This window comes from Apteryx rowi, unplaced genomic scaffold (genome assembly GCF_003343035.1).
Source record: "Apteryx rowi isolate R43461 unplaced genomic scaffold, aptRow1 scaffold_13, whole genome shotgun sequence".
NCBI lineage: Eukaryota > Metazoa > Chordata > Aves > Apterygiformes > Apterygidae > Apteryx > Apteryx rowi.
Window position 1 is genome coordinate 4,813,897 of NW_020447530.1, and position 21,046 is coordinate 4,834,942.

The 21,046-nt window shown below is 45.6% G+C and overlaps 1 protein-coding gene across 2 annotated transcripts in view; it reads left to right on the forward strand.

The window, feature by feature from the left end:
* MAPK1IP1L (mitogen-activated protein kinase 1 interacting protein 1 like) overlaps nucleotides 1-11,167 on the forward strand; it is an 11,438-nt gene extending 271 nt beyond the window's left edge. The window contains exons 2-5 of one of the 2 annotated variants that reach the window (XM_026056183.1): nucleotides 6,305-6,400; nucleotides 6,715-6,742; nucleotides 7,292-8,005; nucleotides 8,476-11,167. In XM_026056183.1, coding sequence (XP_025911968.1) covers nucleotides 6,719-6,742; nucleotides 7,292-8,005; nucleotides 8,476-8,487 — 750 coding nt within the window. In that variant the 5' untranslated portion in view covers nucleotides 6,305-6,400; nucleotides 6,715-6,718 and the 3' untranslated portion in view covers nucleotides 8,488-11,167. The remainder of the gene's footprint in view (nucleotides 1-6,304; nucleotides 6,401-6,714; nucleotides 6,743-7,291; nucleotides 8,006-8,475) is intronic. The other variant, XM_026056182.1, reaches the window with a different exon arrangement.
* Nucleotides 11,168-21,046: the final 9,879 nt, after the last annotated feature.

Here is a 21,046-nt window from a genome sequence, read left to right on the forward strand (position 1 = left end):
CCTCGGGCCCTGCCCGGAGGCGCGGGGAGGGGGCGGCCGGGGGGAAGGGGCTGCGCGGCAGCGGCGCTCGCCGGGCTCTCCTCGCCCGCGGGGTTTCGTGGCGCGGCGGGGGGCAGCTGGCTCCTGGTGGCCGCCGGGGCTTTGCGGCTGTGCGGGGCTGGGAGAACAAATGCGCCTAAAGCAGTTTCCGATTTACTCTGTGTAATGGTGGTGTTGACTGTGTCGTCACTGGGTAAAATATGGTGCTAATTTTTGTTTCTGATATATCTATAAACGGCTATCTGAACGTACGTGCATGATGTCAGTGACTGTTTAACTCAAAGATTCTTTCTGCTGGAGAAAATCTTGGGCAAGTCTGTTTCTACCGTTCATGACACACATTTATTTTATGAAATGAAGTATGTGTAAGCTTTTAAGGTAGCTGACTTGCTGAAAAAGGTAGTGCTGTGCAGTACCAAAGAACATGTTGCAGGGCGGGAGAACTGTTTAACTGACAGGTTTCATCTGTGAGAGGGAACTCATTGTTTCTAGTGGATCTCTGTGGAAAACAGTGTTGATCTGATGCTATTCAACCTTATTGTCAGTGGATATAAGAACAAAGGTTGTTGCAACTTAAAAAAAAATCTAAAAAGCTGCAATCCCGAGAACTGCGGATGATGCCAAGATGCGTGGTAAATATCAGGCCAATCCTGGAAAGCATTAAGTTCATTCAAACAAAGTGCATCTTAACAGTGCCAAATCAAGATGGAAAAGGTACAGCCTCACTCCATAGATGTGGCTGGTATCCTGAAAACCAGTTATCCTGGCAAATGAAGCTCTGTAAAGGAGTGGAAAGGTGCCTATTCTTGTTTGGCRCTGTTGAGGCCAGCACTGGAATCTGGCGTGCAATTTTGGTGCTGTTATGTTTTTAAAAGGCACGACTGGAGAGGGTGTGAAATAGTTGCCCTCAGGGTCAGTCTACCTAGTTTGTCCAAAAAAAAAAATTAAACTTTTAATTGTTTAGTATGTAGCTTCTGTTGGAGGACAACATAGGTATTCTTTAAATAGCTCTTGCAGCTAGTTCAGGAAGGCTTCTGAAGATTTGATAATTGGAAGCTAAAGCTAAAAATTAGAAATAAGGCACACTTTTAAAAATGAGGATAACATGAAAATGGATTCTGTGGCTTTTGAAAGGAAGTTTAGATGCAATTATATGGAAGACGTCTTAATTATTGTGGGCTGCTATTGTGAGCTACGTGTCTTTTGCAAGACTCACAGCGTGGGAGTGGTGTGGACAGGAGAAGTCTTTGCTAGTGGAAACTCGCTGCTCTCCGTTGGTTTTGTACCACAGCTGGTGGACAAGCAAGCAACCTCAGAAGTGATACATATTTCACAGTTTTGGGTCACCACACCAAACAGATGGCCCATCTCAAGTGATTAGGTCCAGTATCAGTGGGGAAGTAGCTGTGAAACTGAGTGGCCCATCATACATTGAAAACTGAAACAGATTATAATTCCTTCTGGCTTTAAATTTTGCAGCTCTTAACCATTTAAGATCTCTGTTTTGAAGAGTTATTTTTCTTGTAGTTGATAATCTAGCAAAAGCACTGACATACATCACTCTTTGTTGTCATTCTTAATTAAGTCCGTCTTGAAAATAATCTGAAAACTAAATCCTACTCCTGCCCTTCTTTCAATCAAAGCAGGCACACGAAGGGGCAAAAAGATCATCACATCTAAAATAGCTACTAATGATCTAATGACTGCTTTTTATTTCCTGTCTGTGTATCAGTTGCGTTTATCCTCCAGAGGAATAACTATGCAGGTCAGGCTAGATGATCATGTAGTGCACAAGCGCATAAACCTGGCTTCCAAGGAGGCATTAAGGATAGGGAAGGACAGCTAAAAACATATTGGTGCTTAATGACTGAAGATGGAAGCTGCAGAAATTTGCATATTTTGGAAAACACTTAGAAGCTGTCAAAGATTTGGTCTCTCTTCCATTTTATCAGTATAGCTATGTTGGTAGTTATATTTATGTGGGCAGAAATCTTGTTGTAGATGAGGTTATGCTGGTAGGGAATTAGTCATGTTACAGTGACAAAAGAACCTTTTCTCTGATAGAGGCATGCCACCCAGTGGAAATGCAGCTTATATCAGCGGAGCTGTTGCATTTGGAAAGCATTTTTCTGTTTGAAAGATGATCTTATAGACAGGAACTAAATCTGGCACATCAAATGTTCAAAAAATGTCATGCAATTCAAAAATTATGAAAGCAGTTGATACRTAGTTTTGGGTATCTTTAGCAAAAAAAAAAGTTTGAGTTCATTCTAACCTTGTTCGTTAGAGCTTGATAATGGATAAAAGCCAGGGTTGGACATGATCAGAGAAGAGGTTATAGCTTAAAAAGCATTGAACTGCTTTATTTTGGAAACTGAAAGATTTAGCCTGCTGCATGTAGCACCACRCTTCCAGAAACAGGGTTTTCACAGACCTCTCTAGAAATCACCATGTATTTCAGTTGGTCTTGAATGCTGTTGGTAGAATCGGTGATTCAGTTCTGCRTAGCAGGGCTTCTCAACCTTTCTGCAGTGTGGATCCCAACAGGCTTACTTGTCTTAGCTACCTGTTATTAATTAATTCTCAGGAGTAGTTCCCAGGTATCCAGGAGTCAATGAACTCTTGTCCAAAAGTTGTACTATATATTGGTTCTGGGTAGGTGCAGTAGAAGTCTGTGCGTTAGCCCCTCTCATCGCTCTTCAGGATAATGGATGAGAAAGATTTTGCTCCTAGATGCTTTTTTTCAAAAACATTGGGCATCTTTCTCTTTCTCTCTCTTGCTTCAGCTTGACTCTTCTGGCCATATGTGTTCTCAGAGGTGGCTGAGAAATGGTGGCCCTGAACAGCTGATCTGGAGCTGGCAGGCTCTGTGCTTCTGGAAAGCAGAGGATGTTTCCAGGGGCGGAGGCCTTCAGAAAACAAAGGAAATCTTATCTTGCAGCAAAGTGGATGGAAGCAGGACTTCAGTTTTAATGCTGCCAGTTCTGTAATCTTTCAGTTCTCTGCTGAGCTGTTTAAGCGCCTGTACCCTTCTTCCACTTGCCCCTCTTCATCACTGCCACCCCTAATCTCCAGGAAAGAATAATTTGAAATAGAATTTGGATGTAGCGATATAAGGTGGCAAAAAATTCAGTTACATGAATTGGCTTTTCTCTGCACATATTAGTGCTTTCATGATGCTCTTCAAGAAGAGTGTACGGAAAGCTTAAAGAGAAAATGAAAATCCATTTATATTAACTCTGCCTTCTCTAAATAAATAAAGTCCACACACCATTGGCTGCATTGTCCTGTGATTTTTTTTTTTTAATTTTTTTTTTGATCCCCTGCATGACTGGGGGGCTTCAAAGTAGAGTTATTTGGGGGTCTTTTATCTGGCAGTATCCCTAGTGAGTCTCTGTGAGCATGTAAATGCCTGGACAATACTCGTGTGTGATATTTTTGTAGGATTTTGGTTGAAATTCTTTATATCAGTGCTTAGCAACTTGAATGGCATATGGATTTTAGATTTAAGTACAAATTAGTTCTTCTGGTGCCTTAATGCATCTAACAGTACATTAAATTTTCTTATGGAACGAAGATGGCAGTACATAGATTAAATGTTAAATGTATGTTAAAAAATGTCCTCGAAGTAGGCCATCCTGTCTGCAAGAGGATCCTTGACATGCTTGGCATTGACTCAGTTATGCCAAATGTTGCTCTAATCTGCTTGCCAAATTAAACAGGAACTAAACCTCATTACAGGCTATGCTTAGCTACACTTTTTTTCCCAATATTGTCATGCAACAGAATTGTTGCCATAATTTTCATGACGAAGAAATGTTTTGAACTTATCTGTTGACAAATATCAGGGATATTTGTCAATGTTTTGTAAGCAGGCCTGTTTAAACCGTATTATCCACCACTTTGACCTGAATTTACTACCCTGTCACTTCTGTGATGGATCATGAGATTTTCTTCCGAGCTCTCCTTTAGGTTTGTCTTTTTCATCTTTCTCTCCCTTGCAGCATATGTTTTAACTTCTTCTATGGGCTTTTTTTCAGTCTCCTGTAGATCTGTTTTTTTCAGTTAGCTTTACCCATGCCTTCTCTTCATCTCCATCTGCATAAAGAAAGGATGATTTGCTTTGCCTGTTTTGGTGTTGCTTTTTGCTAACCATTTTTTTGCATGTGAATAAACCTACATGCACGTTTATGTAAAAAGGTGGGTTTTTTTATAATTGTCTCTCTATATTAATGATTCCTATATTTTGTGGTTTATCAAATAGCTTCTGTGTTTGTATAAGTGAATTGAACTACAATGCCATTAAAAAGCACAGACTCAGCTTCTGATCAATATGGAGCATGGTTCATTTCAGAAACCGATGAACTGTTTTAACATGAGTGGTTATCTGTTGAAGAGAAATTGGGCTTTTTCTTCCTGGTAGATGCATCTCTCAAACAGCGGAGCTGTTAGTGATAGGAGCAGAAAACAGGCTTTCTTGCTCTAGTTTGGTTGCTTTCTCAACTTCAAACAAATGGCCATTGATCTGAACTGAGGAAGTACAAAGGCTCAGATATCTGTGCTTATTTGAAGGAACTACTGCTGTTACAAGCTGCTGAGGGAGCTTTAACAAGCCTTTGGTTTCGTGCATTGAGCTCTGCCGTGGCAGTAATTTTGTTTGACCTTTGGGAGTAGATACGTGTTTCTTAAAAGGCTTATCTAAGTTATAAGTACAGTTTTGGAAATTCAGTGGATTTCTGCAGGGATCAGGGCTATTCAGTGTGGTCATAAATAACTGGGTAGATGAGATAGATGTGCGATGTCTTGCTGATATGAAGCCACTCAGGAAAGTACAGATTAGGTAATAAAATAGCAGATATAATTCAACGTAGATAAATGCGATGTAATTCAGAGTAGATAAATGTAAAGTGATGCATATAAGTTCATATATAAAATGATAGGAAGGAATGAAATATTTCCACAAAAGTCAGTTCAGTAGTGATCAAAAAGCAGATCAAACATTAAGAAGTATTAGAAAGGAAATAGGGGACAAACCAGAACATAATTATGAAACTGTATAAATCAGTGGTTCTTCTGCGTCTTGAATTTTCTGTGTAGCTCTTTCTTGTCCATTCATCTTGAAAGATTTAGTAGAACTGGAAAAGCCTCAAAGAGAGGCATTGAGAATGATCRAAGGTGTGGAACAGTGTCTGCACAAGGGCCAATGAAGTAAGCTAGATCTCAGCCTGGAGAAGACGCAACTAAAAGATAAAATGTTAAAAATCTGCTGAATAATGAGCGGCATGGGCAGGTGGATAAGAATAGGTTRACTGTTTTCCTCAAATTCAAGAATGAAGAAGCATCAAATGAAACTAGTAAGATCTCGGTTTAGAGCAAAAAAGGAGGTGTTTCTTTGGTGTAGCAAATAACAGCCCTATGGAGTTCCTCGCCGAAGGATGTGGGTACAAGAGGAAAACAAGACATGTTCGTGGGAAAGAAATCGATTGAGAGTTATTAAATACACAAAGTGCCTGCAGCTTAGGAAGTCTCTGAGCTTAGAGTAGCTTGAATATTAAGGCAAGTGAATATCAGGTGCCATGTTCTTGTTCTTCTCAATTGGTCGCTGTTGATATAAGTTATCTTCCRCATCTTTAAACTATTGAGAAGGGTGGTTTTTCTGGAGTTCAGCTGGGCAGTATTTGTATTCTTGACTTACATTTTACATTTTTTTCCTCCTCTTATGTTCATATTAATTTCCTGCTGTCTCCTCTAAAATCTTCTGGCTGCATAGGGGCATCTGCACCTATTTCACTTGCTCTTGGTCATCCTTTCAAGAGTTCTTCATCTCTAGTCAGTATTCACTGTCAGTCTGCTCCTTAGTGACACTGACTGTAACTTTGGGTTGGTGACACTGCCCTTTTATGTGGCTAATAATGACTGCCAAGGCCAGTCAGTTTTCATCCTGCTGAAGCTTTGGAAAGCTCCAAGTACCATGGACGTGGTACTCGTCTTCATGAAGAGATAGCACCTGGCTCTTTGGTCCCTGTTTTGAGCATTTAAATGTTGAGTGATTAGAAATTAGGTACTCATTAATAAGATCTTAGCCACATCTACACTCAGAGTTAAGGTCAGCTAGCTGAAGTCAGTGCAAGTCAATAATGTATAAGAGTATCTACCATCTTTCATGTGCGTTAAATCCCTTGGAGAATGAAGCTTCGGCAAACTGTGACTCTTTTACTTCTGAAAGAGCATCTGCATATGGGGGTTTAACCATGTTTTATCTTAGGTGGATTAGCTTCACCTGCCAGCAGTCCTGAGTCCCAGTTTAGGGAAGACCTTGAATACTTCAGAGGCATCACTGCCAGAGTAGGCTGCCTCCTTGGTATGAGTATTTGAAACTTTTTTTTTGTCTTCACTTTGTGACCCACTTACATTATGTGTTGGTCCTGTCTAAGGTGAGGCAGGTAGAGGCCGAAGTTTTGCCTTTTTGTAAGACCCGTATCAAAGGGGAAGTGTTTGGGTAGTCCATATCTGTATGGGCCTGAGTCATTAAAACAATCATTGCTGAGAGGTGCCACCCGTTAGACATTTGTTATGGTCTGAATGAAACAAATGTAGAATTTGTCTTAGGAGCGCTTGCTTGAAATAATTCAGTTGTTTTCAGTGAATTTCACTTTATTTTACCTTATTTTTCAGCAAAATGTCTGGAACTGATGATTTCTCGGTAAGTAATGATTTTGCTTTCCTGAAGATCAGCTAGTTGGGTTACTTCGTTCTAAAAGTTGACACACTTTTTCAAGAAGCGGAGCTTAAAGCTGAGAGGTTATTCTCTTGCTGTTGCAGCTGCGGTGTTTTGCTTTTGGGTAGATGTAACAATCTGTGGGCTGCGTATATGAAGCTGCTAGGAGCCCTGAGGGTTAGTTTCTGCTCTGATATTAACAGAGCATAGGAGTTGTATTTCAATAGTGTCAGAATAGCTATAATGGAAACTTATAAAAATCTTTTCTCTTTGGATTTGCGCTGAAATTTCTTACAGCTACGTGTGGCAGGTCACCTTTTATCTTTGGCTTGATGACTGCAGCACGTCAGAATCTCTTCTATCCTAATGATAGAAGCGGCACAAAAATGAATGTAATCATCTTTCTGTGTAGTAACAATTAGTTTGTTTTTTTTCTCCCATTTTGGTAACGCTAACATATATGCAATGGATAAATGTGTGCAGCTAGCGAGTCCAGCAGGCAGCTTACATTCTCACTGATACTTTGTCTTCTAGTTGGCAGATGCTTTACCAGATCAGTCACCTGCTAAAACCTCTAAAGTGAGCAGTACAAAACCTGGTCAACAGCCTGGTCAGCCACCACAGGGTTGGCCAGCTTCAAATCCTTGGAACAACCCGAGCGCTCCTCCTACTGGGCCATCCGGATTGCCACCAAACACCTCTGCTTCCAGTGTGCCATTCGGACCTCCGCCAACAGGAATGTATCCTTCAATGCCCCCTGGACCGCCTGCTCCATTTCCTCCTCCTCCTACTGGACCCTCTTGCCCTCCTCCTGGTGGTCCATATCCACCCCCAACTGTGCCAGGTCCTGTCCCACCAGGGCAATATCCTCCACCAAATATGCCCTTTCCAGAGCTTCCAAGACCTTATGGTGGTCCAACAGAGCCAGCTGCACCTCCTGCTCCCGTTGGGCCATGGGGATCCATGCCCTCTGGAGCATGGGGACCAACAATGGGAGGGCAGTATCCTGCACCTAGCATGCCATATCCACCCCCAGGGCCATATTCCACTCCTACCCAGACTCCAGGGGCTGCGCCAACAGTACCATGGGGTACAGTCCCACCTGGAACATGGGGACCTTCACCACCAGGTCCATTTCCTCCACCCACAGGATCATATCCAGCTCCAGGACTATATCCTACGCCCCCTAATCCTTTTCAAGTGCCATCTGGTCCTGCTGGTGCTCCATCAATGCCTGGTGGTCCCCATGTGAGTATTTAATTTGTCTCAATTTTTTCTAAAATGTCATGCATTTAAGTGTGGAAATTCAGTAGCGTAAGACCTATTAAAGCAGGTAAGGACTTCCAGCACATCTGTCTTATTTGTGTAGTCAGTGGTAGGATAGGAAATTTTCTACTTAAGTGCTTAAATATACCAGAATGATCGAGTTATATCAAGTCTGAGTGTGTCCAAACATCACACTATAGCAGCCTCCCACTAGTTTGAAAGGCATCTCTGAAAGGCAAGAAAAAAAGGGGGGTGGAAAGGGCTTCTAGTAATTTCTGAAATAGAAAATAGAAAGTATTCTTGTCTCTGCAGTATAGAGAGTTCCCTTCTAGGGCATAGGGAGGGAATAACACATTGTAAGGATGAATTAGCTTTAATTAAGAATGTTTATAACTGTTAATTAACTGCTTTGTGTAAACCCAATATTGACTGTGAATTATTGTCTCTTGCAGCCTTACCGTTGAATATATTCTGGGCAACAAAGTACTGTAGCGTTCCACCTTCATCCACTACTTAGAGATTTTTACAATTTTTGTTTCAGTAATGTTTGGGGCTACGAAGAACAACACTTGCCTCTTGTATGTGCATTTGAGGTATGAAGGAGCAATCTGCATAAATTTAACTTGCTCATATGCTGGCATAATTGTTTGGTTTAATAAAGTGAATTATGAAGAGCAGAAATACAACTAAAACCTGTGGTTCTTACTCTGGCAAGTATTCTGCTTGGAAAAATGGGAATTGCCAAGTAAGGATTATTAAAAAAAAAAAAAAAATCAGGCCCAAGGACATACAAATTGTTAATTCTTAAATTTCCATGAATGCTTTAAGTTTTGTTGCCAGACTTGTGCTGGTCACTGAATGGATGGATAGTCATATTTTGTCTATTTTCAGGTTATTCTAAAATGTCAATAAAAAGTGTATTTCAAGATTCTTGTCAAGAAATGTAATTTTTTGAACATGCTACAGTAATTCAAACTAAAGAGAGCATGTGAACTTGAAGGTTTTCTCAGCATTTTGTACATACTCAAAACAATTGCTCAATCTGGGACTACAGCAGAGAAGATGCGCATTGAAATACTTGGTCTGACTTGTCTGCACACTGTTCGCATTCACAAACAGGCATTTATGTGCAAATAAAATACCTGGATGTGCAGTTAACTTTGAATCAACAAATGTGAGTTTTATGCATGCAAATGAGGACATAATTTTGCGAGTTCTCATTCTGTGGTGGTTGGAAGTTTGGCTTGGTCTATGTAAAGAGAAACTGATTCCCACTTAAGTAAGGTACTTTCCTATTTCTAACCTGGATTCTAGTCGTTGAAAATTTGACTTTGCTGCTGGGTTGTGTAAACTCAGCAAACTTTCAGAGTCCCTGGAAACTGAACTCGATCTTAAAAGATATTTAAAAAAAAATAAAAATTAATCTGTCAGTTCCCTTCCCCGCAGCCTTTGGCATTTGCATTTAGTTCTATCGGCTACAAAGATCCTTTGTATCGTCGTTATTGCCACAGTTGAGAACGAGCCGGTCTCACTGAGACTCTGTTGAATACAGTAACGTGGAGAAGTCCTCTGTTCTCAGCTAAGTGTCTGCATACCTCACTGAGTAAGTTTAATTTGGGAGTAATTGAATGTGTAGAAGCCTGTGCACTGCTATGCAGCTGTCCCTCTTCTGAAGGAGCGCTGCAGTAAGTTTTCATATTCTTGCCATATSTGTGCAAAGAGCATGTCAGGGGTTTATTGCAATGCTAGTTTAGCATTACCAAGACATACACCCATGTGTCAGTGAGGAGTTCTGGAATTCTTTGTGGTACTTCATAGCCTAGACTTTGACCATGGAAAGTTTATTTTATCCTCAGCTGAGGATATCCTAACTTAGCCTCTGTAGGTAGAATTAGAAAGAAATTTCACTTTAACATGGTAGCTCATTAGGGAATCTTTGTATCATGGAACTGTGAAAGCAAGTTAATTCTCTTCCCATATCTTATCATGGCTTCCTGCATGCATATAACGGACTTCTTAAAACAAGTGGGGTGACCTGGTGGTGATGCTTGTCTCGACCTTTATGGCAAAGTCCTGCAATATTTTTGCAGCAGAAAGCAGTTCAGCTTAGCTGTGGCTGTTTTAATCTATTGTCATGAAAGCTAATAGCAAAGGTACTTTTTTTTTTTGTATTAGGAAGACAATAGCAGAGCTGAACAAAGAATACTTAACATCTCAGCTTAAATTGTAGCGTCTGTGCCCATAGCAATCAGAACCTGGAAAATGTGTAGAAGTCTTCATTAACCTTAAACAAGCTCCCCTCCTCCCAAACAACAGGCTTGGCTTAGATCTTGGCAAGACTGGTGAAAGTAAACGTGATAGACCACTGACCAYGTCTGCTCAAGTGCTTTTTGATACCTGCAGCCTTAGTTGATAAATCAGTGTAAGGGAAAAACATTTATTTCAAATGAATGGATCGTGTAGTAGCAGCACTCCAGTTTGAAATTGCACTGGTCGTTGTCTTTGCAGGGAATGGGAAGAGGTAGAAAAGGATAGAGTGAACATAGCAAATAAGGAATTTTGGAAAGGGGATTTGTAAAAGTAACTAGACTTCTAGGTTCTTCCTGAAATAGGCAGGATTTATTACTGGAATGGTTAGGCTAAAATTCAGTATATATGGGATGTTTTTTCAATGTATATTCGTATTTCTTGAGGTCATGGAAACTGTTTCATAACCCCTTTGTTTTTGTGAGCAAAGTTCTTTGCATAGCAGTGAAAAGGGTATACCTGTTAATCTATTGTGTAAAAACTCAAGTTGTCACTATATACCGTGTAGTAACTTTATCACATGTTATGTCAAGTGTGAGCAACTTCTGGCCTGAAGCTTTTGCAATGGAATTTGTACATTTCTATGCATCATTTGAGTTAAACTGCTGAGAAGTTTGTTTTGACTTGTGCTTTGAGATTGACATACCGCATTTGTTTACAATATGAAATATAAGCAATCACATCTTTAAAGTATAGATTATCACCTGCTGCTGTATTTTCTTTAGATGAAACAAATATTGCTGTATGATAGTGAGAAGCTATAAATACAGGATTTGATATTTTTTTGAAAATGCTGTCACTTTTGTATAAGATTAGACATTAAACGTATTTTCAAGACTTGTGTTTACTGTTTTTCAATTACTGCTTTTGACATGCTTGTGTAGATTTTTGCCTTGAATGAATAGTAAAAGTAGGACRTCCTTGATTTGCAAAGACTGAATATAAAACCAGAATTATTCGACTGCTGTGAGTGTTTTTCCTGTTCCTTTTGTGACTTTTGCAGCCTCTGCATAAGGTGTATTAAGTATGGATGCGACCATTGCTATACCGTAGCACATTAGCCTCAGATACTACCTGTTCACACACTGCCTTGTTTGCGAAGGAAAATAAGATCTGCTYTTACTTGTATTAGAGGAGGAAAGGGGCTTATTTTTAAATGGGAAGGGGGTGGGGGAGTGTTCTGTTTTGTTCCCCCCTTCTCCCTGGGCTCTGGACAATTCCTATGCTAGGCTGATCCATGAGGATATGGTAAGTGGCCTGCAAATCAATGTTTCATATAGTTATTCCAATTAAAAGCCTGATGGGAAAGGGTGGAAAATAGTTTGTGAGAAACTAGGCTTGACAGTGGTCTGAACTCTGAAGTATGAGCACCACTAATCTGTATATTTACTTTCTGTGTTTATTGTGGCTTGCGGAAAGGTATGCATCGAGCCGGCCAGCACTGCTCACCTCTGTTCATGCCTTCACCCTTTCGGGAAAGTAAAATTGCAGTAGTGACCAGTAGAATCGGGAAACAGAAAAATCTTCATCAACTTTAAGACTTAGAAAACAAACATTTTTAGACCATGTACACAAAACACAGTTCTAAAGTCTGTTACTAGAACAGTATAATGCATGGCCAGTACTTTTTCTGGACAGTGTTTAGCTGTGGGATTGTCCGCACCTCTCGACCACCTCAAATGAATGGTCACTTGTCCTCACCAGACAGGCAGCCTTTTTCCTCTTGCAGAGGTGAAGACTTGGATGTGTTGCCCCAAGAACGTTAATGGCTTGCTACCCTGCAGACCTGAAAAGCTTTAACCGCTCTTTTTGCTCTTTTTGCTCTGACAGGTTATATTTATCTACATAATTCTTAAGGAAGTATTCAGTTTTGAAAAAAATAATCCAGAGGATTTACAAAGCCACATGTATCCTTGTGTATTACTTGGATCCATGACGTAGCCGTGTTCTGGTTGACTCTTGTGAAGGCAGAAGGCTACGCTCTCTGCAGGCARGCTGAGGTCCTTCTCTGCAAGGCTGGGTTCGCTGACCAGCCTGCACAGAAGAGCCTCGTGGCTCTCCAAAGACCGGGGTATTGATAGGGGGGTTGTCCTTAGTCTCTGCATAGCAAGAGGTCACAGGCATCTAAACAAGGGCAAAACTGCTCCTTTTTCATAATAGTAGCTTTCCCATTTCAGAAATGAAGCCCAAAATGCCARTCATTACAGTACAGTTCATATTATCTGTAGATGTCAAACTGCCATTTCTTACCCAGGCAAATAATAGTTTAGTATGTGACGTGTGATCTGGCAAATCAAGATATGCTAATTTCAACTTTGAAAGTACACTTCTAATTGTAATGTACATCCTGCAAGGTTGACTGTGGCAGTAATAAACAAGYGTGGTTAATGCTTAGCCCCCAGACATCTGGAGAAAGAGCACGAGTGGGCTCGGATCCAGAGCTGCCCTGCTGTGGGTGCGTATAGGTACTGGTGAGGCTGAGAGCGGAGCAATGGGCTTGCGTTGTGGACCCAGCCCACAAGCAGCTGATGCCTTGGTCTGTGCTGCTCGTGCGTTACTACAGTTCTTGGTCTGAAGAATGGTGGCTAGATAGGAAACGAAATATTTAAACATCCATCTTGAATCCAGCTTTCCAAATTACTTTTCCAAGGTGGGTATAGCAGAGGAATTAACTATAAATCTTCCTCTGCCCTTGCAGTTCAGTTGAACTTGAGTTAACTTAGTCTAAAGATATTTAAACCACCCCCCTCACCCATCGGCACCCTCCACGTTAGGTCGCTAACAGCGGGTTAAGATTTTTCTCTTTAGGTCGCTGCAGCCTTTCTGAATAGCCCAGACACTGAGGGCAATACAAACTTAAAGCCCTGTGCTGCCTGAGGGCAGTGGGTGCTAGAAGCAGGTACTTTGTTTCGGAGGGGTGTGATAGTTCAGTTTGACACACTTGATAACAGTGGAAGCAGAAGCATGGAGACTTTGTATCTCATTGTGCAGCGGCTCATAAATTCTATCTAGATTAAGTGAAAAGGGATAGTCTGTAATAATACAAACAAGGTCAGTTATGTAGTATCACTTCTGAAAAGGCTGCGTTCTAGTTAAATGAGTCATTTAGGAGGTAAAATAGAAATACCTGAGTTTCTGTCCCCTTTCTAATAGGCTCATGGATTTAATTTCAGGTAGTAATTCTGCTGTCTTTGCAGAATCTTACCTGCTCTTGCAAGTGCATCTTTCCATGGTAGAGATTAGGGGAGTTTCTTGTTTTGTTTTTTTTAAATAGCAGCTAATCCTTAAATTCTTGCATCAAGCTGTGCTGTTGGCCACTGAATTTGTTTCTTGTATTGGTAATGCTGGCTCAAACAGTGCGTCTCCCTCTCTCTCTCCTCCCCAGTTATTTTTAAGCCAGATAATTGCTCTGATATAATTCCATGTAGATGGACAAAGGACTCTACTGAAGGAGGCAGAGCAAGCAGCTGCTGCTGGGAGAGATGCAAATCAGACCATGAACTGGGTTAGGAGACTACTCTTGGGTTAGTCCTGGTCAGGGGGAAGCAGCTCATCTAGAAAATGTTCCCCAGAGGAAACTACTACTCCACTGGCTATGGATCGATCCCAGAGAGGATAAGCCACTCAAAACTATTAAATGCTTTTCTGGGGGGGAGGCTGGGTGGAAGTCCAGTATCCTACTGTGCTTTCACCTGTCCCTACCTGTTTTCTAGTGACTCTTGGGCAAGAGCTGGAATTCCCAGTGTGAAATGGTGGGGAATATTTAGGTTTAAAGAGAGACCTCTCTTCCTGTTGGCATTAAGCTGCAGGGATGTCTTAGGGAACATGCTCTGAACCAAGCACCAGCAAAACTGAAAGTAGTTGCTGTAAAGCTGAACAAGGGCATGAACTGAAAAAAAAGAGATTCAGGCTGGATCTGAGGAGGAACTCCTTCACCGTGAGGGCAATCAAGCACTGGAGCGGGTTGCCTGGTGCATTTGTGCAGTCTTCATCCTTGGAGGTTTTCCAGGCCAGCCTGGGCCCTGAATGACCTGGTCTGATCTCAGAGCTGAGCCTGCCTTGAGCAGGAGGTTGGGCTAGAGCTCTCCTGAGCTCCCTTCCCACCTCAGTTATCCTGTGTTTCTAAGAAATATGGTGTCCTACATTTTATTAAAAGACAAACATGGAGTTCATCCTTTCTTAAAACTAAGCCAGAAGGTGGCAAACGACCGCAAATTCCATTTGCGACTTCTTGGGCTTACTCTGGCTAATTAATGCAGTGTTATTCTGTGGTAGGTTTATGGCTTCTGTTGGAGTTGTTAGGAGCACAGCATGTGCTATCAGGAGACTCCACTCTACTAAGCTGTTAACGGATCATGAAAAGCAAAGCTGTATTATTGTGYCTTTTCCCAAGAATGGGCCTAATCTGCATTATGTGCAAAGCTTTATGTAATGCTTTGAACAATAGAAATTGTTCAGCRTGTCTAGTTGTGGCTTTGAGCCGTGTGCTTTCTAATAGGTAATTTCTCTGAATTTTCTTCAGCTGTAGGGCGATACCCTCCGGTACAGAGAAGGTGGCAGAATATCCTATTTTAAGTTTGCTTAGAAGTGGGAAGAATTAATGCTTTAACATCCCAGTGCTTATTCTCACGGGGTGCAATACTGCATAAGGCTTGAGTTCATTGACTGTCCTCAAGGACAGGCTGGCAGAGTGGATCATCTTCGAAAGCTTTTTAAATATAGACGTTCCTGAGTCTTAGCAGCTTCTGCTTTATACTTTTGTGTTTGGATTTCAAACCTGATGCTCTCCGCGTTTTACCGCTTGGAAAGTGGAGCACCATCGCATGAGATATCTAGCATAACTTGGAGCATGGCCACTATTGGATTGGCAGGTTCATCACCGTGGCTGCCTACATGATGCTCTTCACGATGTCCTCTTAGTGTCTGTACAGGTGATCGGGGTATACGTTTGCTAAAAAGAGCAAAAACTGCTTTCTCCCCACAAGTTTGCTCTAAACGATTCAAATTAAAGCCAAATACTGGATAAATAAGCTAGTGGCTCCTGTGTAAAAGTGAAGCCTCGTCTTCTCTAGTTTCGCTCTTGGTGTTAGGACTGATCATAGGCAGAGCGCTGGTTTTCGTGCCCTGTGAGCCGGTAGCTGCACGTCCACAGGCCTGATGTGGACAGCAGAGGGCACTGCTGCTGCTCTGGTAGCTCCTCGATCATCTTTTCTTGACAAATCTTTCCCGATAGAGAAGTCTGTATCCAGTTTTTATTATTTTGATGTTAAAGTTGCGCAYTTGATAAATTAGGAAAYAAAAATGCATTTTACCGACTYWYWKTKYTKTTTGGTGGTGGTCGGGGAGCGAGCCTGGCTGCTCTCCTGGAGCGGGCAGCGCGAGCCGCGTGTTGTGGCAGATCCTGGATGTGGCCGTGCCGTCGCGTAGTACYYTTCTTTGGTCCGGGGTGTGAGACAGCTCTGTAATTCTGCATCTTTGCTGCCCAGACTTAGACTGCATCTAGTTTGACTTCTGCAGGGTGAAGACACATACGCCACACACTAAACCCAGCTCAGATTTAAGGTTTCATGTGAGAGTTACTTCTCAGCTCCACAGAAAATCTAGTATCCGCAGCAGTGCAGGAAAGGAGCAAAGTCTGCTGACCTGCCAGCAGCTCTTGCAAAACTCTTCCTACCTCTTCTGATTTCCTGAGCTAAGGTAAAAGCCACGAAGCGCTGTAATAAAGTTCTTGTAAGCTCAGCTCTTCAGACTAGTTGGCCGTGCAGGTGCATCAGTCTGAGCTACCCTGGCTTTCTTGGCYTTCCCATCTTCCTCCTGACCCTGTGCCGTGTCGAACGGGGCCTTCGCTCTCGTTAGCAAGCAGCTTTCCCAGGGCGACGGTGGCTGTCGTTCCCTGCTTTGTACCCRAGCCTCGCGCAGAAAGCAGTGGCTGACTGGAGGCAAGAAGCCCTCTGGGCCAGGCTAGCTGTGTGATCCAGAGCAAGTCCTTCACCTGCCACCTTCTTCTTGTCTAACTGCACCCAAAGAGTCGTACCCTCTTTTTGGTGCTGCTTTTGTGGTAGGGAGAAATGATTCCTGCAACAGAGCACTATTCCTTCCTGTTTTTTTGGCCGGATTAGTTTCCTGCAAGGCTGAGTTGGTGCACTGCATGTTTGGGTGAGCACAGAGCGCGGCCAAGGAAAGCACCAGCAGCTCCTCTTTCTGATGGCAGCAAGCTCGGCCGTAACGGCACCTGCAGTTTGCACRTACGTGGTGTCTCCCCCCAGCAGGCATCTGCACAGGCGTTTGGGGATCACCGTAGGGATTTGTCATCCCGTTATTTAGTAATGTTGGGACAAAGAACCTTTACTAAGGGGCCCCGGTGCAGTGTGCTGCACAGAGCTTTCCTGGTGCAGCTCAAGAGGAGCTGGGAAACATTAGGTTCAAAGCAAGGGGGGTTTCTAGGGCTTCTGTAAATCCCCATTTGTCCTGTACACAAGACACRAATTGCTACAGGCCTCATTCCAGCCAAAGCTTGGAAAGCAACTTTGTGCTCAGATTGACACCACAAGTCCCTGCGGTTGGCATGTCAAGCGCAAATGGTTCTCGTTTGTTCTTCTTTAATCATGGAAAAGCCTCACATCGTAGCGTGCTTTGGCTYGCGCACAGCGGCCGAGTTAGCAGCTGCACGGAGCTTTCCGGGGTGGGATCGCCGTCGGCCCAGCGCCGTGAGAGCGGGAGGGAGGCGTCCGGTCTGCGCCTCTGYGGCCGTGCTGTTTCCAGGAGGAGGGAGCTACCGATGCGGGAGCCGGGGTTTGCGCTGTGCCGGGAAGGAAAGGAAGCTGCCGCGGGGCAAAACGAGCAAGCCGAGACTTGCTAGGACACGCGAAGACGGTGCTCGTCCCGCGAAGGGCCGGGCCCCACAGCCTCCGGGGAGGCAATAGCGTTCCAGCTGGGAAAGCCTAATGGGGTGTCGTCYGCCAACTGGCCAGTTAATCACAAAATAATTAATCGCTCAGGTCTCTTCTGCTTCTGTTGCGGCCTCTGTTTAAGTGCCCAGGGGTTAACTGGAGATGTGTATGATGTTGAGAGCCTGTTCAGCTGGGAGGYGAAAGTCGAGCTCTTTGTGTCGGTCTGGTTTTATTTAAAACGCTGCAGTATAGCTACGGGCAACCGTATAAAAGTTACTGCTTCGGTGCAAATTAAGCCCAAAGTAATTAAGCCCCAGTTTTCATTGCAAGCTAGCGGTTCAGGTTATTCATCCGCAGGCATTTCTCTGCTACTCCCTGGCGGCGAGGACATCCTTATTCTCCCTCTGAGCCCGCCACGCCTGCCTTCGCCGCGATGCCCTTCTCTATTGCTGCAGAGAGGTGGGGCCGTGGCAGCGGCGGTGGCGGCTCTGACTCAGCCTCCGGCACGCAGGGCTGCTCCGGAGACYGAAACCGGCCTGGCTTCTCTGGGGAGGTGCAGCAAGGCGCCCGCGATGCCTCCGTCCGGCTCCCGAGGMGGGAGGCGACGTTGCCCCGGTTCCCCTTCGCCGGCGCCGGGGGCCTTCGCAGGAGGGAGAAGAGGCGGCAGCCGAAGCCGGCGGTGGTTTGAGCGCTGCCTCGCTCGCAGAGCCGCGGCTTGCAGATTGCACCCGGTCGTCACTGCCAACCCCGCGCGTGAGTCAGGCCGGAAAAAACAGGCCTGAGAAATCCCCGTGGCTCTGCCGCGTGGTTGCGTGGCCGCACATTCGTTCTGCTCCGGGAGGGGCAGGGACCTCTGGTGCCGGCTGGTTTCCTACCCTCGGGATTCACTCAATTTACCTCCGCGAGCTTCTCTGCTGCTAGAAGGACAATTTTCATTTCTTAAGCAGAAGCCGAACATTTTATGCAGCGACAAGCTAGAGGTTTCAGTAAATGCACTCGGTAGTATAAAAGCCAAGGTTTTGAGTGCTGGGAGCCGGGGGGGGGGGGCATATTTCACTAGCGATACTCGGTTATGAACCTGGGAACCTGTGTCCTGACTCCTGGGTCTCCTGCAGGCGCTGGTAGCTGCAACTCTCCCTCCGGAGACCTGAAAAGAGCAGCGAGTGCAGCAACTACAGTTAGCTAAAAGCCAGACAGGCCTGTGCGTAAGAGATAACTCGTAGCTGACAGCTCGTAGATGGGGAAGGCATTGACTCCTGCCATCACGCAGCGTGGAGAAGAGGGCGCCAGGATCACTAGTGAAGCGCTGGTAACTCTCCCTTGCAATTGCAAAATTGCTGCCAGCCATCCCCGCTCCCAGTCGCCGAGGCCTATTTATTTTTAATCTCTTTTTTGCTTTGATCTGACCGGTGTCTGCAAAAGAGCGCTGTGACTCTGGGCCAAAGCCAGGCTCTCCTCAACCGCTACAAGGACGGACCCTGCCTGATTTCTTCCCTTAAGGCTTGCTGGATGAGACCCTGCTATCAGAAACATGTGTGTCCCAAAATGCGCCGGCTGCTGCTCTGCACCCAGCCAGCAAGTCTCCTTCCTGTCGAGTCCGAAGGACCCGGCGGCTCCAGGACCTTGCTCCCAGGCTTTAACTTCTAGCCTCAGTGAATTAGTCGTTACCCACTTGTCCTCGCGCTGTCGCTCCGCAGCACATCGCGTGCCGCCGGGGCGCCGCCAGGGAGGAACCCGCAGGCGCCGGCTCCTCTCTCGTGCGGCCCTGCCGCCTTCCCGCCCTGCCGTTGCCCCATTCCCAGGGCAATAAAGCCGGTTGCTCAACGCGTGTGTCGTTGCCGTTGTCCCGGCGAGGCGCAGTGCCGCGGGGCCGGGCCGGCAGCCCCACCTGCCGCGGGAACAGCGACGCGGGGACTCAGGCGGAGGGGAGCGTTTTGCCGTGCGGCGTGCGAAGGGCTCGCCGGCGAGCTGCACGGCGACCTGCTCAAAGTCATCGAACCCAAACTCGAGCGCTTTTTGCTTTTTTCTCCCCCCAGTTATCAGTGAAGCTATTTAGTTTAGCTGCCGCCTTTTAAACTGTTGCTTCTCGGACTTTACTGCCATCAACGGCAGACTGCTGACTTCAGCATTAAAACTCGTCCTTTTCTTTTTTATTGCTCTGAACAGCCTGCTCCGTCGCGGTACAGCCCGTTGAGCAAGCAGGAGGTGATTCAGCCTCGGCCTGCAGTAAAATGTGCTTGTAGGAACCGCAGCTTTTGGTGACGGCCCCCTGTTCCCGCTTTGGCGGAGCTCCTCTGCTCCGCGGCGCGAATGCCCGGGGCCGGGCGCGTTTGCTCGGCCGCCTCCGAGAGCAGCAGCAAGCGGATTTGCAGCACGGCGCCGCTATAACTGCACTCGCTTCGGGGCGTCCGGCGCGGCAGCTCCGCGGTCGTGTTCGGAGCAGCTCCGGCAAGGGCAGGAGCAGCAGCTCGTGGCTGCACAGGGAGCTGGGTCTYGCTCGAGGGTGCTGGCGGCAGCAGCAGGTCCCAGCCGGTGAATCCGCTGTCTGTACTCAGCAGTGCTGTTCAGGGATACCCCCGTTTTGGGGACTGTCGGCTTGCCGGGGGCCAAAAGTGGGCGACGTGGGCTCAGGGTGGCCGGGGCGCGTTGCAAGCCCTGCCTGCGCCTGGCGGTGCCTCGGAGCGGGCCGCACTCCCCGGCACGAACAGCCGAGCTTCTGATGGCAGGATGCGTTCAGCGGGCGGAAATACCGAGACCCGGCAGTGAGCCGTGAAGCCTGCAAACTCCTACTTTCTGCCCTGGTGGTTTTGCCTCCGGAGGTGTTGTCACCGTATTTTTAATTACTGGGGGGAGGAAAGATGAGGCGACGTGCTTGCTCTTCCCCGTGCCCATCACCGCCCCGCGGGGCTGCCGGGGGCTCCGAGCCGCCCGCTGCCCCGCTGCCGTCGGAAGCGAGGGCAAAAGGGAGATGGGTTAACGCCAGCGCGGAGCGAAGGGGTGACATCGGGGTGAAACGAAGAGCTAACGTCGGAGCCGAGCTCACCCTGGGCTGCGGACGAAACGCAGAGGGGCTGACGCCGGTCGAGCGAAGGGGCTGGGCACGGTGTTAATGTCGGAGCCGAGTGAAAAGTTGGTGTCAGAGCGAAGCGCTAAGAGCGGAGAGAGGCAAAGGGTTAATGTCAGCACCGAGTGGCACCGCAGCATTGCCGGCCCTAAGAGCTGACAGCTGAGTTAAGAGATGGGTCAATACCAGAAGTAGGTGAAGGTTTAATAGCAGAGTTAAGAGATGGGTCAATACCAGAGGTAGGTGAAGGTTTAATAGCAGAGTTAAGCGATGGGTTAACGTCAGAGTTAAGGGAAGGGTTGCTATCCAGCTTGGGTTAGGGGAAGGGTTACTATCAGAGTTAGTTAAGGGAAGGGAGAATATCAGGGTTGGGTTAAGGGATGGGTTAATAGCCCAGTTAAGGGAAGGGTTACTCTCTGAGTTAGGAGATGGGTGAATATCAGAGTTAAAGGGTGAGTTGATAACAGAGTTAAGGGATGAGTGAATATCAGAGTTAAGGGAAGGGTTGACATCCGAGTTGGGTTAAGGAAGGGTGACCACCTGAGTTAAGGAAGGGGTGACCACCTGAGTTAAGGGAGAGGTGACCACCCGAGTTAAGGAGAGGTGACCACCCGAGTTAAGGAGAGGTGACCACCCGAGTTAAGGAGAGGTGACCACCTGAGTTAAGGGAGAGGTGACCACCCGAGTTAAGGGAGAGGTGACCACCCGAGTCAAGGAGAGGTGACCACCCGAGTTAAGGAGAGGTGACCACCCGAGTTAAGG